This window comes from Anopheles cruzii, chromosome 2 (assembly GCF_943734635.1).
Source record: "Anopheles cruzii chromosome 2, idAnoCruzAS_RS32_06, whole genome shotgun sequence".
NCBI classification, from domain to species: Eukaryota; Metazoa; Arthropoda; class Insecta; order Diptera; family Culicidae; genus Anopheles; species Anopheles cruzii.
This window is the reverse complement of record NC_069144.1, coordinates 10,397,820-10,414,001: the sequence shown is the minus strand read 5'-3', so window position 1 is coordinate 10,414,001 and position 16,182 is coordinate 10,397,820. Positions and strand designations below refer to the sequence as shown.

General features: G+C 53.4%; 1 protein-coding gene across 1 annotated transcript in view; it reads left to right on the top strand.

Annotated features, from left to right (window-relative positions):
* The window catches only part of LOC128278403 (cell adhesion molecule Dscam2), a 43,720-nt gene that overhangs the window by 25,226 nt on the left and 2,312 nt on the right, over window positions 1-16,182 (top strand). Inside the window, exons 8-16 of the mRNA XM_053017132.1 lie at window positions 6,452-6,751; window positions 9,077-9,196; window positions 9,256-11,614; window positions 11,684-11,850; window positions 14,115-14,312; window positions 14,535-14,708; window positions 15,024-15,146; window positions 15,714-15,916; window positions 16,013-16,123. Of these exons, the coding sequence (XP_052873092.1) occupies window positions 6,452-6,751; window positions 9,077-9,196; window positions 9,256-11,614; window positions 11,684-11,850; window positions 14,115-14,312; window positions 14,535-14,708; window positions 15,024-15,146; window positions 15,714-15,916; window positions 16,013-16,123 (3,755 nt within the window). The remainder of the gene's footprint in view (window positions 1-6,451; window positions 6,752-9,076; window positions 9,197-9,255; window positions 11,615-11,683; window positions 11,851-14,114; window positions 14,313-14,534; window positions 14,709-15,023; window positions 15,147-15,713; window positions 15,917-16,012; window positions 16,124-16,182) is intronic.

The following is a 16,182-nucleotide window of genomic DNA, read 5'->3' as shown; positions in this document are numbered from 1 at the left end:
GCGGCGAACGGGGCCGGCGAGGTGACGCACACCTCCCTGCTGCAAGTGATTGGTTCGTTTCCCGTCCACGTGAAAGGGTTTCTAGTTCTTCCTAGTTTCCATTTACTTCCCACTTGGTTCCACTTAATTGTCCGCTTCAGGATCTGGTGTCGTGTATCGGGGTCTTGTCTCACTAATGTCCGCCCCTTTCCGATTCTGCCCGAAAAGTGTTGCCAGTGATTTTGCCGTTCGAGTTCGGCGAGGAGGCTCTCGACGAGCTCAGCATGGCGACCGTGCAGTGCGCGGTCACGAAGGGCGACACACCGCTCAGCTTCGGCTGGGTGTTTAATGGGCGCGAGTTGACCGACGGATCGGTGTCGGGCGTGCTGGTGTCGAAGAGTGGACAGCGGATCAGCATGCTGACGATCGAATCGGTCCGTGCCGGCCACGCCGGGAACTATACGTGCGTCGCGAAGAATGTGGCCGGCCAGGCGAATCATACGGCCGACTTGAAGGTGATAGGTAAACTGTCGGCGGGGGCCTGCACGGGATCGCTCTTTATTAGTCCTGATTAATTCCCAAGGAAGTTCCCTTTCTGAAGCCCCCAACTTTGCTTGTCTCGTAGTGCAACCGTTGATAATGCCGTTCGAGTTCGGGGAAGAACCGTTCGACATGCTCACGACGTCCACCGTGAGCTGTGCGGTGGTCAAGGGCGACATGCCGATCGACATCAACTGGATGTTCCAAGGGGACAGTCTGAGCGCGAGCGAAAGTGTGACGATCACAAAATCGGGTCCCAAAATGAGCATCCTGTACATTGACTCGGTTCAACCGCGTCACGCCGGCCGGTACACGTGCGTGGCCCGCAACCGGGCCGGTTTCGTGGAACACAGCTCGGAGCTGAAAGTGATAGGTTTGATCATATGGCATCATATTGTACTTATGTTCCTCCCTCCGTTCCCCAAAGTCTTGCCCATCCTGCTTCCGTTCGAGTTCGGCGATGAGCCGGCCGACATTCTGAGCACCACGATGGTTAGCTGTGCGGTCGCGAAAGGGGACACACCGCTGGAGATTGAGTGGCTGTTTGAGGGTCGCACCCTGGCCAGCGACGAGATATCGATCACGAAGAGTGGCCAAAAGATTAGCATGCTGTCGATCGACTCGGTGCACCCGCGGCACGCCGGCAACTACACCTGTCTGGTGAGCAACCGGGCCGGGACCGCGGAGCACACGTCCGAGTTGCGAGTGATTGGTAAACAGAATTGGAGACGCGTCCGTTTTTAATCCTTGTCCACCCCTTATACCTTTAAGTCCCCCCAATACTGCTACCGTTCGAGTTTGGCGATGAGCCGTCCGATGTACAGAGCACCACGTCTGTCAATTGTGCTGTGGCGAAGGGTGACGCTCCCATAGAGATCAACTGGATGTTCAACGGGAGCAAAATCTTCACCTCGGACGGTATCCTGATCACGAAGGGGGGTCAGAAGATCAGTTTCCTCTCGATCGAGTCGGTCCAGGCGCGTCACGCCGGAAACTACACATGTGTCGCCCGGAACCGGGCTGGGTTCGCCGAGCACACCTCGGAACTGAGGGTTATCGGTAATCGCGGTTTGGCGTATTCGGATACGGTGCATGCTTAGCGCGTTTGTTTCCTTTCCCGTCCCCTTCGTCCCTATGTAGTGCGTCCCATTCTGCTGCCGTTCGAGTTTGGTGAGGAACCCTCGGATATGGCAAGTACCACGACGGTGAGTTGTGCGGTCGCGAAAGGGGATACTCCGATCGAGATCAACTGGATGTTTAATGGGAGTAAGATACACACCAACGACGGTATGCTGATCATGAAGAGTGGCCAGAAGATTAGTATCCTGTCGATCGAGTCGGTACAGCCGCGCCACGCCGGAAACTACACGTGTGTCGCCCGGAACCGGGCCGGCTTCGTGGAGCACACGTCGGAATTGCGAGTGATCGGTACTGACTTGTGTCTTGTGTCCCTTGCTTTCTTTACACCACTCCTCCCCACGATTGCCCCAATGTCCACCCCACGCCGATGTAAGTCCCCCCGATACTGCTACCGTTCGAGTTTGGTGAGGAACCCTCGGACCTGCACAGCACCACAACGGTGAGCTGTGCGGTCGCCAAGGGGGACGCTCCGATCGAGATCAACTGGATGTTCAACGGGAGCAAGATCTTCACCTCAGACGGTATCCTGATCACGAAGGGGGGGCAGAAGATAAGCTTTCTGTCGATCGAGTCGGTACAACCCCGCCACGCTGGAAACTACACGTGTGTCGCTCGGAACCGGGCCGGGTTCGTGGAGCACACTTCGGAACTGAAAGTGATCGGTAGTGACTTTCTGATCCGTACTTCCACTACATTTACGCTTCCTCCACACCATTTCCTCCGACTACTGGTTCTCTGAGTTTTCGCCTGTCCATCCGTCTGTTCTGTGTGTTTAAGTAACGCCAATCATAATGCCGTTCGAGTTTGGGGACGATCCGTTCGATGTCTACTCCACCGTGACGGTGTCGTGTTCCGTCACCAAGGGCGACTCGCCGATCGAGCTGATCTGGCTCTTCAATGCGTACCGGTTGCGTACCAGCGACGGGGTACTGATCACGAGCAGTGGGCAAAAGATTAGCTTCCTCTCGATTGAGTCCGTCCAACCGAGGCACGCCGGGAACTACACGTGTATCGCCAAAAATAGCGCCGGCCAAGCGCAGCATTCGTCGGAACTGAAAGTGATGGGTTAGTCGAACTCTCCTCATGCTCTCCTCGTTTTCGCTTTCGCCCGCTTTCCGCCATAAAAATCCTTGCCCATCCAGTGGTCCCGATCATAATGCCGTTCGATTTTGGGGACGATCCGTTCGATATCTACTCCACCGTCACGGTGACGTGCGCGGTGACCAAGGGAGATTCACCGATCGAGATCGGGTGGTACTTCAACGCGTACCGGTTGCGGACGAGCGACGGAGTGCTGATCACACCCGGGGGACAGCGGGTCAGCATGCTGTCGATAGAATCCGTACAGCCGCGGCACGCCGGGAACTACAGCTGTATCGCCAAGAACCCGGCCGGGAGTGCGAGCCATTCGGCCGAGCTGCGGGTGATGGGTGAGCCGAAGAACCTGGGAGGACCGACCGCTTTTTTAATGTCCTTCCGATTTCGAATTCCCCATTTAACGATGCCTAGTCAGAAGTTAGAGATCAGGTCCCGTTCCGTTCCGTTTCCCGACAGTGTTGCCAATCATACTGCCGTTCGAGTTCGGGGAAGAACCGTTCGACATCTACAGCGCCACAACGGTCAGCTGCGTGGTGACCAAGGGTGATCTGCCGATCGAGCTGGTGTGGCTGTTCAACGATCGGCAGATCCGGACCGGTGACGGTGTGCTGATCGCCAAGAGTGGCCACCGGATCAGCATGCTGTCGATCGAATCGGTTCAGCCACGGCACGCCGGGAACTACAGTTGCTTGGCCAGCAACGCGGCCGGCACGGCCGAGTACGCCACCACACTGAACGTGATGGGTTTGTTGTGTTGTTGAAGCGCTGTCGTTAATCCTTCCTCCGTAAATGACCCCCCTCTCCTGTAGTGCTGCCCATCATTCACCCGTTCGAGTTCGGGGAAGAACCGTTCGATATCTACAGCGCCGTCACGGTCAGCTGTACCGTCACGAAGGGTGATCTGCCAATCGATATAGGGTGGGGCTTTAATGGGCGGCGGATTGCCACGAGCGATGGTGTGCTGATCACGAAGAGTGGCCACCGGATCAGCATGCTGTCGATCGAATCCGTTCAACCGCGACACGCCGGCAACTATACCTGCGCGGCTCAGAACGGGGCCGGAACGGTCGAACACAGTTCCCAGCTGGTGGTGATAGGTTCGCCCCGATATACTCACTTCCGCAATGCTTGCTTTTGAACACGACCCTATCCTTCCTTTCGACCCCCCCAACTCTCCTAGTTGTGCCCTACATCGTGCCGTTTGACTTCGGGGACGAACCGTTCGACACGTCAAGCATGACGACGGTCAGTTGCGCCGTGACGAAGGGTGATATGCCGATCGAGATTTTCTGGTCGTTCAACGGGCAGCCCCTGTTCACGGACGCGGGTGTTATCATCACCAAGAGCGGGCACCGGGTCAGCATGCTGACGATCGAGTCGGTCAGCTCGCGGCAGGCCGGAAACTACACCTGTTTGGGTCGGAACCGGGCGGGTGAAGTGCGTCATACGTCGCAGCTGAAGGTTTTAGGTTAGCCCAGCCCCTCTAGTCTGTACTTAGTGTTCTATCCCGGTCCACTCCCTCCAGTTCCGCCCTCGATCACACCATTCTTCTTCGGCGAGGAACCACTGAACTCGGGCGAGAGCACCGCCGTCAACTGTATGGTGTTCAAAGGGGACGCTCCGCTCGAGATCCGCTGGTACCGGAACGGGAAGCAGTTGCCGGTGCGCGAGGACGGCATCTTCATTGGGCGGGTCTCGGAACGGCTCAGCTCGCTGAGTATCGATCCGATCGGAGCCCACAGTCGGGGAGCGTACGAATGTCGCGCCAAGAATCGGGCCGGCGAAGCGGTCCAATCGGCGGACCTCGTCATCAACGGTACTTTGTCTTTACTCCTAAGTTCTTCTTTCGATCCCCGTCCACCACCCCTCCGCAGTTGTGCCCACGATCATGCAGTTCGACTTTGGGGAGGAGATTCTCAACACGGGAGACAGTGTTGCGGTCAACTGTATGGTGGTGAAGGGTGATTCGCCGATCGAGATCCGTTGGTACTTCAACAACGTGCCGATCTCGTCGGAAACCGAGGGCGTGATGGTGGTGAAGCTCTCGGAGAAACTGAGTTCCCTCAGCATTAATTCGATCGCCCCGCAGCACCGCGGTACCTACGAGTGTCGGGTGAAGAATCGGGCGGGCGAAGCGGTCTCCAATGCGGAGTTGATCATTAACGGTTTGTGTCAAAGCCAGGGTCCTTAACACTTAACTTCCTCCATTGATCCCACAGTCCCCTCTTCGAGGATCACCTCGATCGCTAACCCACTGGGGGTTTGGAATGTTGCATGTTGCATCCATGTGTTAGACTCTAACCCTGTGTCTCTGGTCTCTGTGTCGCTCTGGGGGGCTTTAGTTCTACCGAAGATAGTTCCGTTCTCGTTCGGAGAAGAGCCACCGTTCGTCGATAGCTTCGTGACGGTTCAGTGCGCCGTGACGCTCGGTGATCTGCCGATCGACATAGAGTGGCTCCATGGTGGCCTGATCGTGGCGAAGGGGAACGACTACGGGGTGTCGATCGTGCACTCAGGCCGTCGCGTCAGCACGCTTACGATCGAGTCCGTACGGGACCATCACGCGGGCAACTACAGCTGCCGGGCCCGGAACCGGGCCGGCGTGGTTGAGCAGGCCAGCGAACTCACCGTGAAGGGTTTGTGGCTCGCATTCCTTATCTAAATCCCTGCCCGGCACTATCCTCTTCCAGTTCCACCCAAGGTGTTCCCGTTCAGTTTCGGGGATGAGCCCATGAATGAGGGCGATTCGGGCTCCATACAGTGTAATGTACCGTCCGGGGACCTCCCGATCGGGATCCGGTGGTACTTTGAGGGGGCCCTCATCGGGGACCACTCGACAACGATCACGCAGATCGGCCGGCGGGCAAAGGCCCTCACGATCGACGCGGTGACGGCTCGCCACGCTGGCAACTATACGTGCGAGGCCTCGAATATCGCCGATGTGGTGCAGTACACGGCCGCACTGCTTGTTAACGGTGTGTAGAGTGCCCCCGGTGACATAGCTCCCATCCTTTCCAGTTCCACCCAAAATAGTTCCGTTCAGCTTCGGTGAGGAGACGATGAACTCGGGCAACTCCGGATCGGTCCAGTGTAATGTCCTGTCGGGTGATTTTCCCCTGTCCATCCACTGGTACTTCAATGGGTACCGATTGCTGGATGACCACACGATCACCGTCACCAGCATCGGGAAGCGTCTGTCGGTGCTCAACATCGATTCCGTCCACGGGCGCCACGCTGGGAATTATACGTGCGAGGCCAAGAATCTCGCCGATACGGTCTCGTTTAGCGCCGAGCTGCTGGTTAATGGTTAGCCCTCCTGAACATCCTTGTTTTTTAGTTCCTCCCAAAATATTCCCCTTCACGTTCGGGGACGATCCGATGAACTTTGGCGATTCGGGCTCCGTGCAGTGTAACGTCCTGTCGGGCGACTTTCCGCTCTCGGTCCGCTGGCTGTTGAACGGGTATCCGATCCACAACCACGACACGATCACCGTCACCACGATTGGGAAGCGCTTGTCGGTGCTCAACATCGATTCTGTCCACGGACGCCACGCGGGGAATTATTCCTGTGAGGCATCGAACGACGCCGGCAGCGTAAGCTACATCGCCGAGCTGTTGGTTAACGGTGAGCCGGCCCGCGTGTCACTCAGATAGTTTCGTCCCCTGCTTGTTCTTGTTCCTCCATGCCCACCAGTACCACCCAAGATTGCTCCCTTTTCGTTCGGCGATGATCCGATGAACTACGGCGAGTCGGCATCGGTCACGTGTAACGTCATCTCCGGTGATCTGCCGATCGAGATCGAATGGTTTTTCAACGGCCAGCCCCTGACGCGGTATCGGCACCAGCTCGCCAAGCTCAACGTGGCCGACTTTGGCAAGCGCACCAAGGCGTTGTCGATCGACGAAGTCGATGCGCGGTACGCCGGGGTTTACAGCTGTCGGGCGACCAACGTGGCCAGCTCGGTCGAGTACGCCAACGAGCTGATAGTGAACGGTACCGGCACCTCGGTTATCATTCCCATCCCATGAGCGTCATTATTCCCACCAGTTTCAATCAGTCTAGAATTAGTCCTTGAAATGAGATCACTTGAGCACTAGCAGCTGTCCTCATTTGCAGTTCCGCCCAAAATAGCACCGTTCACCTTCGGGGACGAACCGCTCAACTACGGCGATTCGGCCCTCATCTACTGCAGCATTACGTCCGGGGACTTTCCGATCCGGCTCCAGTGGTACCTGGATGATCAGCCCGTCGATCAGCTGGACCCGTTCTACAACATCAACCAGGCGGACTTTGGCAAGAAGGCAAAGGCGCTCTCGATCGACGGTGTCAACGAGCGGCACGTGGGCAACTTCACGTGTCGCGCCACGAACCTTGCCGAAACGACCTCATTCTCGGCGGTCCTCAATGTGAACGGTTAGGGTGCCCGATGTCTCTCCCTTTCTTTCGTCCTTTTGAAATCCCCTGAACCCCCGCGGTTAACGCGTGTAGTAATAGATGAGTTCCTCTCATTTCTTCCTAAGCTCCTCCAAAGGTAGCTCCCTTTGTGTTCGGTGAGGATGCCCTCAACTACGGCGATTCGGCCTCGGTCCAGTGCAGCGTGGTGTCGGGCGATATGCCGATCATGATCGAATGGTACTTTAACGGAGCCCCGATCGAGGCAGCCCCGTTCAGCGATAGTGTCAGCATCGCGGACTTTGGCAAGCGCACGAAGGCCCTCGCGATCGACGGGGTTGATGAGCGGTACGCCGGGAATTACACGTGCAAGGCCACCAACCGGGCCAGCTCGACCGCCCATACGGCGCAGCTCATAGTAAACGGTTCGCAGCAGGTCCTAACCGCCCCTATCCCTTTGTTTGCGTTCCACTCCACATTCCCGTAGTTCCGCCCAAGATTCTGCCATTCAGCTTCGGCGCGGATCCGATGAACCATGGCGATTCGGCGTCGATACAGTGCAGCGTGATCTCGGGAGACTTTCCGATCGCGATCGAGTGGCTGTACGAGGGGCACGCGATCAGTACGATCGACAGCCTGCACGGCATCACGGCGCAGGCGTTTGGGAAGCGGGCGAAGGCGCTCAGCATCGAGGGGATCACGGGCAGCCACGCCGGGAACTATACGTGCCGTGCTACGAACGCTGCCGGTGTGGCGGAGCACACGGAGCAACTGATCGTTAATGGTACGCCCCTCTCTCTCTTCCCTCTCTTCACACGCACGCCTGCACGCACCGCGCACGCACTTGTCCCGAGCAGTCCCTCCAAAGATATCCCTGCTGAATACGGGCGAGAATCCAACGTTCGTTGACGAGTTCTTCCAGATCATCTGCACCGTGGTGCACGGTGATCTGCCCGTCGACTTCGAGTGGCTGTTCAACGGTGAAGTGAACCTTCACTCGACCCACCGGCCGGGCATTCGGATCGAAACGCGCAAGCGAGGCAGCACGCTCAGCATCGAGGCCGTGCGCGGTGATCACGCCGGCAACTATAGCTGCCGGGCCAGCAATCAGGCCGATACGGCTGCGGCTGCGGTTGAGCTGAACGTTAAGGGTTCGTTTCGGGGTCCGACGATGGCCACCACACACTGTATACGAACTCTACATCCTTCTCACGCTCCGTGTCCTAGATTGGGTCTTTCGAAAAGGGTTTCAGCTTAGCGTGATTACGAGGTCGGATAGGATCCTCCCCAACCAACCTGAATGGGTGTGGCCATAGCGAATGGCATGGTCGGTTCAGTTTGCTTCTCGCGTGTCGCTTTGCTCTCAGACAGGGATCGTTAGGGACCTGTAACCCCACATTCGTCGTTGGAAAACCATTCGCCCGTTGTTCAAAGTGCTTTCCCCTCACTGTCCTGTCCCCTAGATCCCATCGATCCCGTTTCCTTCCTTCACGGAAAGCACTTCTCTGCCGGAACGCTAGTCTTACTACAGCTCAGGTCGTCTTCTCGGGGCCATCCTCAAAATCCTTCCCTTCCGATTTCCCACCTTTTATTATTTGTAGCTCCACAGTTCCACTTCCGAACGTGTCATCTGCCGATGTCAACACGTTCGCAAATGGAACCGTGTTTAGTGCATGCTCTCTCTTCCCCCTTTTAAGTTGTCCCAATTATTGCTTCTTTTGCCAGGTGGTGACCCACTGTGCCCTTAGAGCGGTTTGGTGAAGTGATCTCTGTTACGTGGAGCAATATTTCTTTCTCATGGTCCACCGGGTCGAAAGAAATATGGCCGAGGCTTCAGCCGGTAACAAGATTCGCCTCCTAAGGGTTGTGGGAAGAAATCAAGAAGAGAAATTAATTCTTTTTTTTTGTGATCTCCGAACTGAACAGTTCCACCGAGGTGGATCCTGGAACCGACCGATAAGGCCTTCGCTCAGGGCTCAAACGCCAAGGTTGAGTGCAAGGCGGACGGTTTCCCGAAGCCACAGGTTACCTGGAAGAAAGCAGTCGGTAAGTAGTGCGCGGTGGCCCCATCACCCTAAAGATACTAAGATGACCATCACTTTCAGGTGATACTCCCGGCGAGTATAAGGATCTGCGATCGAACGATTCAAGCATTCGCGTTGAGGAAGGTTCACTGTTTATCCAGAACATCCAGAAATCGAACGAAGGTTACTATCTGTGCGAGGCCATCAACGGCATCGGGTCCGGGTTGAGCGCCGTCACACTGATCACCGTCCAGGCACCGCCCGAGTTCGTTGAGAAGCTGCGCAACCAAACGGCACGCCGCGGCGAACCGACGGTGCTGCAGTGCGAAGCGAAGGGCGAAAAACCGATCGGCATCCTGTGGAACATGAACAACATCCGGCTGGACCCGAAGTCCGACAACCGGTACACGATCCGGGAGGAGATTCTACCGAACGGTGTCACGTCCAGTCTGTCCATCAAGCGCACCGAGCGCAGCGATTCGGCGCTGTTCACCTGCATGGCCACGAACGCGTTCGGTAGTGACGATACGAGCATCAACATGATCATCCAAGAGCCGGCCGAGATGCCGTACGCGCTGAAGGTGCTGGACAAATCGGGACGCACCGTGCAGCTGAGCTGGGCCAAACCGTACGATGGTAACTCGCCGCTCAAGCGGTACATCATCGAGTTTAAGCGCTCCCGAGGATCGTGGGAAAACGATATCGATCGCGTGATCGTACCGGGCGACACCAACGAGGCGCAGGTGCAGAAGCTAAGCCCGGCCACTACCTACAACATTCGCATCGTGGCGGAGAACGAGATCGGCGTGTCGGATCCTTCGGATGTGGTGACGATCATCACGGCGGAAGAGCAACCGTCCGGAAAGCCGCAGACCATCAAGGTGGAACCGATCAATCAGACGACGTTGCGCGTAAGCTGGAAGGCACCGCCGCGTGCCGAATGGAACGGTGATATACTGGGCTACTACGTGGGCTTCAAGCAAACGTCCGTCAACTCGTCGTACATTTACGAAACGGTCAACTACTCGCTCGAGGGCGGCGAAGGCAAGGAGCACAGTCTGGAGATTAACAATCTGAAAACGTACACGCAGTACTCGATCGTCATCCAGGCGTTCAACAAGGTCGGTGCCGGTCCGATGAGCGACGAAGAGAAGCAGTACACGGCCGAAGGAACGCCGGATCAGCCCCCGAGCGATACGATGTGCACGACGCTGACGTCGCAGACGATTCGCGTGTCGTGGGTCAGCCCACCGCTCGAGTCGGCCAACGGGGTCATCAAGGGCTACAAGGTAGTGTACGCTCCGAGCGATCTGTGGAATGATGACAAAAACAAGGACTACAAAAAGACGGCCTCCAGCGACACGGTGCTGCACGGGCTGAAGAAGTACACCAACTACACGATGCAGGTGCTGGCGACCACCTCCGGTGGCGACGGAGTGCGCAGCGCACCGATCCACTGCCAAACGGAACAGGACGTGCCGGAGGCTCCGATCGGTGTGAAGGCGCTCGTCATGTCGGAGGGTTCCATTCTCGTGTCCTGGCAGCCCCCGTCCCAACCGAACGGGTTGATCCTCCAGTACACGGTGTACATCAAGAGTGGCGAGCAGGACCCGAAAAGCCACAAGGTGCCATCGTACCAGATGAGCTACGAAGCGTCCGGGTTGGAGAAGAATCAAAAGTACGAATTCTGGGTCACGGCTTCGACCACGATCGGCGAGGGCCAACCGTCGAAGACGCTGTCCGCCATGCCGAGCGAAAAGGTACCGGCCAAGATCGCTTCGTTCGATGACAAATTTACGGCCACGTTCAAGGAGGACGCCAAACTGCCGTGCCTGGCCGTCGGTTCACCGACCCCGGACATTACGTGGAAAATCAAGGGCGTAGAGTTTGTGCCGAACGAGCGCATCCGCCAGCTGCCGGAAGGTTCACTGTTCATTAAGGACGTCGTGCGGCAGGATGCGGGCGACTACACGTGTACGGCCGAAAATTCGATCGCCAAGGACTCGATCACCCACCGGTTGATCATTCTGGCGCCGCCCCAATCACCCCAGCTGACCCTGACGGCGACGACAACGGACTCGCTGTCCGTGAAGCTGAAGCCACACGATTCGGATACGGCCCCGCTGCAGGGATACACGCTCCACTACAAGCCCGAGTTTGGCGAGTGGGAAACGATCGATGTTGCACTCGAGGCACCCAAGTATACGATCGAGAAACTGTACTGTGGATCCCGGTATCAGGTGTACGCGACCGCCTACAACACCATCGGCGCTGGGGAGCCTTCGGACATCCTGAACACGCGCACCAAGGGATCGAAACCGTTGCTGCCGGAGAAGTCACGCTTCATCGAAGTTTCGTCCAACTCGATCACGCTCCATCTGCCGGCTTGGAAGGACGGAGGATGCCGTATGTCACACTTTGTGGTAGAGCACAAGAAGAAGTACGTGTTTCCGAGGGCGGAGGACTTTCGGTTATACGAATCTTTTTTAACATCCGCTTTGTTTCGTAGGGATCAAATCGATTGGAATCAGATTTCTAACAACGTCAAACCGGGCGGCAATTTTGTCGTGCTCGATCTGGAGCCAGCCACTTGGTACAACCTTCGCGTGACGGCACACAACAACGCCGGATTCACGGTGGCTGAGTATGAGTTCGCCACCCTCACGATCACGGGCGGTAAGTATGCGTTTGCTTGCCGCTTGGTTTGTGCTTGACCGTAGTATGTTACCAAAACAATGATCAAAACAAAACAAGAAACATATTTTTCATTTTATCGATCGACTTTTTGGTTTACCTTGTTTTCATTCATAATTATGATTTTTCTTTTTGATAAAATCAAAAACACTGAGTATTGTTCCATCGTCTTAACACACACACTGTTACACACTTCTGATACAACAATACACAAATTACTCGTCAAATGTTAAGTTTAATCAAACACTTTGTCACGTTTTGTATCAGAATTTCATCCATCATCTTATCGTTTGCTGTTATTATCGTATTACTTTTTTAGTTTTTGCTCTGATCATAGAAATCAATTGAAAATTACTCGTTTTTTTATTTTTATGTTTTCCTTATCATTTTAGCGCTTAATCATATTGGTAGCTCTGGCATAAAGAGTGTTTTTATGATTGGAAAACAAATATTGCAACAATCAAAATGAATTCTAAATATAATGTTTTTATATTTACCATTCATTTACAGTATTGTGAGTTATGTCTAAATGATAAAGTTGGACAAAATCGACTATCACAAAGTTTTTTTTCACATTATATTTCACTCATTTGTGGCACAATACGTCTCTGAAACAACCACCAGAAAGCAACTAGTACGGAGCGTTCGTTTGCGTGGATCCGAAGTTCCGAATAATCACAATCAGCTTGAAGTGTGTATACTTTCTTGCAAACTCTTCTCAAACGTGTCCGCGGAATTCATTTTGAATACTATGCCCACGGCTACCTGAAAAATGTCGTGTCGTTTTGAATGGATTTGAAACATCAGAACGCTTACTTCAAACCGAATGCAAATTCCACTAATTAATCCTTTCTCCGAAGCAAACCCGAATGCAGCCGAATGGTATTTTTACGGTTACTAGTGTGTGTAACAAGGCTAGTGTGTTAGTAATGCCCCTGTAAATTTACGCTAAACATTTTCACAAATGACTGTCGCTCAAGCGCGCTTCCCCTTGTTAGTCCGCTAGCACCACCCATGTCCATGTCGATCCATTCTGCCATCATTCTGCCTTTTACCGTTAGCAAGTAAACTGTTAGCATCCATTTCGATAGATTATTTTAATCCAATACCCCCCCGTAAAAGTGCTGTGTGCTGAACTAGAAAAACTGTGGCCGTCAACGAGATTGGCATAAGTTGTGGCGGAGAACAAGAGGCGTTATCGCTTTTATTTCCTTCCATTTCGTTCGCTGTATCATCCTCCATCCAATATTAAACCATAACTAGTGCCTTTTCTTATGTAATGTTAAATACTTAGATGTTACACACTCCGTCTTGATGTTCCATTTACGAACTGTTAGTCGTTACTTTCAAGCACAGTTTACGTCGAACTTACTTCCTATTCCGATAATCAAAAGCATTCCGACCTTCGCAAACCGTGCTCTCTAGTTCCATTGTAGTCGTTACAAGATCATAGCTGTTTTAATGTTACGTTTCTGTTCTGTCATTTTAGTGATGGCTTTAGTCCGTTGGATTTTTAATTGAACAATTGTTTTCGTACACCGTAGTCGTTTATTGTTTGTTTGAACATGGTTAAAATGTTATGCAAAATACACACCCAAAACCACCCAACCAACAAGCTCTGCTTCCGGAAGCGGAAGAATACTTACGTTCATTTAGTTCTCAAAACTGTGGATGTCGAATGTTCTAACACGTATGCGTGTTGCGCGTATGAGCTGACGGACACCGTCGCCTAATCGGCCGAGTCAATTAAAAAGCCAAGTTAAAAGCAGAAGCGGCAGCTGACGTATGAATTAATCCCCTAAAACTTTCTTCTCTCTTCTCTCTCTTTCTCTCTCTTTCTGATTGGTTGTTTCAGGGACAATCGCACCCACGCGCGATATACCCGAGTTAACGGCCGTGGAGACGATCCGTATCATCCTTTCCAATTTGAATTTAATAGTGCCAGTTGTAGCCGCTTTACTTGTTATTATAATTGCGATCATTGTTATATGTATTCTGCGTAGCAAAGGCAACCCCAACAAAGGTATACTGATTTTTGCAATTTCTCTCTTCTTTCTTTTTCTCTTTCTCTCGTTCTCTTTTTCTCTCGTGTTCTTATTTGTCAACTAACTGTCGTGTGCCACGTGCCGCTCTCTGGCTGTCGATTTTGTGCATCTTTGTGCATTTTCACGTCACGGTCACAAAATCGACAACCAAACCAACAAATACCACAAACAATATCGTCAACCAATGCGCCGCAACGGTAGGTACGGTTGCGCCCAGCTTCGGCTCCGTTCAGCCGGGCTCGATGTACCCCCCATGGATTCCCCACTGGATCGATCTGAACGTGATGGTACCACTGATCGCGACCGTGATCGTGGTGGCGGTAGGTGTACTGGTCATTTGTGTTGCCATCTCACGACGCCGGGACGACGATCCACGCTGCGGGCCGAAGGATGTGTACTGTAGGTTTCGAACGCCTGGGCTCTGGGGATAAGTTATTGTTTGTGGGGTTTGTAGAGTGTGTTTACTGCGGCGCCAGGGGGTGACCTATTAATTGGACACCACGGTCCGGTGTCCAATTAATCAGCCATAAAAAGCCTTTCTCTGTAGCTCCTCCACCGAGTGCAGCTTTATGATTTCGATTAATGCTTTTATTGTACACTTTTCATCAACGCGCCCGCCAGACGATGTCGTGTACAATCAGTCCATGGGCCCGGCAGGAGCTGCCACGCTGGACAAGAGGCGCCCAGACATCCGGGATGAGCTGGGATACATTGCGCCGCCCAATCGTAAACTACCCCCGGTTCCGGGCTCCAACTACAACACGTGCGATCGCGTCAAGCGCGGAACGGTTATCAGTAAGTATTTGGGGACCGCTTTGCACGGATATCAGGGTATCAGTGACTTGAGAAGAACTTGGGAAGCCTCTAGATTGAGTGACCGTAAGTATGGCGTAGGTCGATAGATGTTGAGTCCAGCTTAGATGTGCTGCTTGTGTTCCTCTCTCTCGTTGTGTTGGGTGTTCAATTATTCACTAAATAGTTATTTTATTTGCTTGATCAGTTTGCTTCATCATCAAGTAGTAGCTAAAATAATGGCGACTCGTAACTCGTTTAAGTTTCAACACCTTCCACGTCATATTATTGAACATGATTTGTATTGTATCAAATTAGGCCATAATCCCTCCATAAAATCCAATCATACCACTTGGGACCCGCGACGGCCGTTGTACGAGGAGCTGAAGAAGGCTCCACCGCCACTGCCACGACGTTTCAACCATCCGCCGGCGTGCTACGGTAAAGTCCTACTGGTTTTTTATAATTTTGTTTTCTGTTTTATTTTACTAAGTTGTTTTAAATTAAGTTTCCTCATCGGCGCATCATTTCCGTAGTTCTTCCGTTTACTATTGTTTCTACTTTGTCGTGCTTGCTGAAACATACATTAATCATAACCACATAATTCATCGATTGTATGTCTTTCTCTCATTATCTCTTCCTGTAATTGTTCTTCCTATAAAAAATCACTCGGTGTGCGTTTCGTGTACAAAAACACAATCGGATAATCGAATCGAAATTACACTTCATCAATCACGCAAACAATCTGTCTCTCACTGTCACTGTCCTTCTGTCTCTCTGTCGTTGACCTATCGGGCGTAAGAGTAGAAAAGGGTAAGGTTACAAACTAATGTGTGGTTCTGGCGTTCTGGGGAAGAAACTAATTTCTATTTGTAGCTACACTTACACTAACCGCAACATCCTACCTAGAAACCAGAAGAAAGAGTGCCGTACTAACAAGCACGCGTTTGGAATGACCGTTCCTCCGTTCCGTTTTTGAATGATCTCACTTTCTGTCCGCGTCCGTAGGTATGGAGGATGAAATTTGCCCGTACGCCACGTTCCATCTGCTGGGCTTCCGCGAGGAGATGGACCCGACGAAGGCGATGAATTTCCAGACGTTCCCGCACCAGAATGGAATGGGCGGCCCGGGCCACATGGGAACGATGGGCTCGAACATGGCGATGCAGGTGCCCAGCCATGTCCATTCCCGCTCCGGTTCACAGTCAATGGTAATGCCCCGCGCAACCAGTGCGTTGTTCACCGCTCCGTCCGGTGACGATTCGTCGGTTGGTCATGCGAGAATAATGAGTTCCTAATGTTTTTAGCCACGCCAGAACCGGTACGCGCGCAAGAACAGCCAGGGTGGCCAGAGTAGCATCTACACCCCGGCCCCGGAGTATGACGATCCGGCCAACTGCGCCGAGGAAGACCAATACGTAAGCCAGCACGCAAGCAAGCAAGCGGTCTCGTCTCGTAAACCGCCACTTTACGCTTC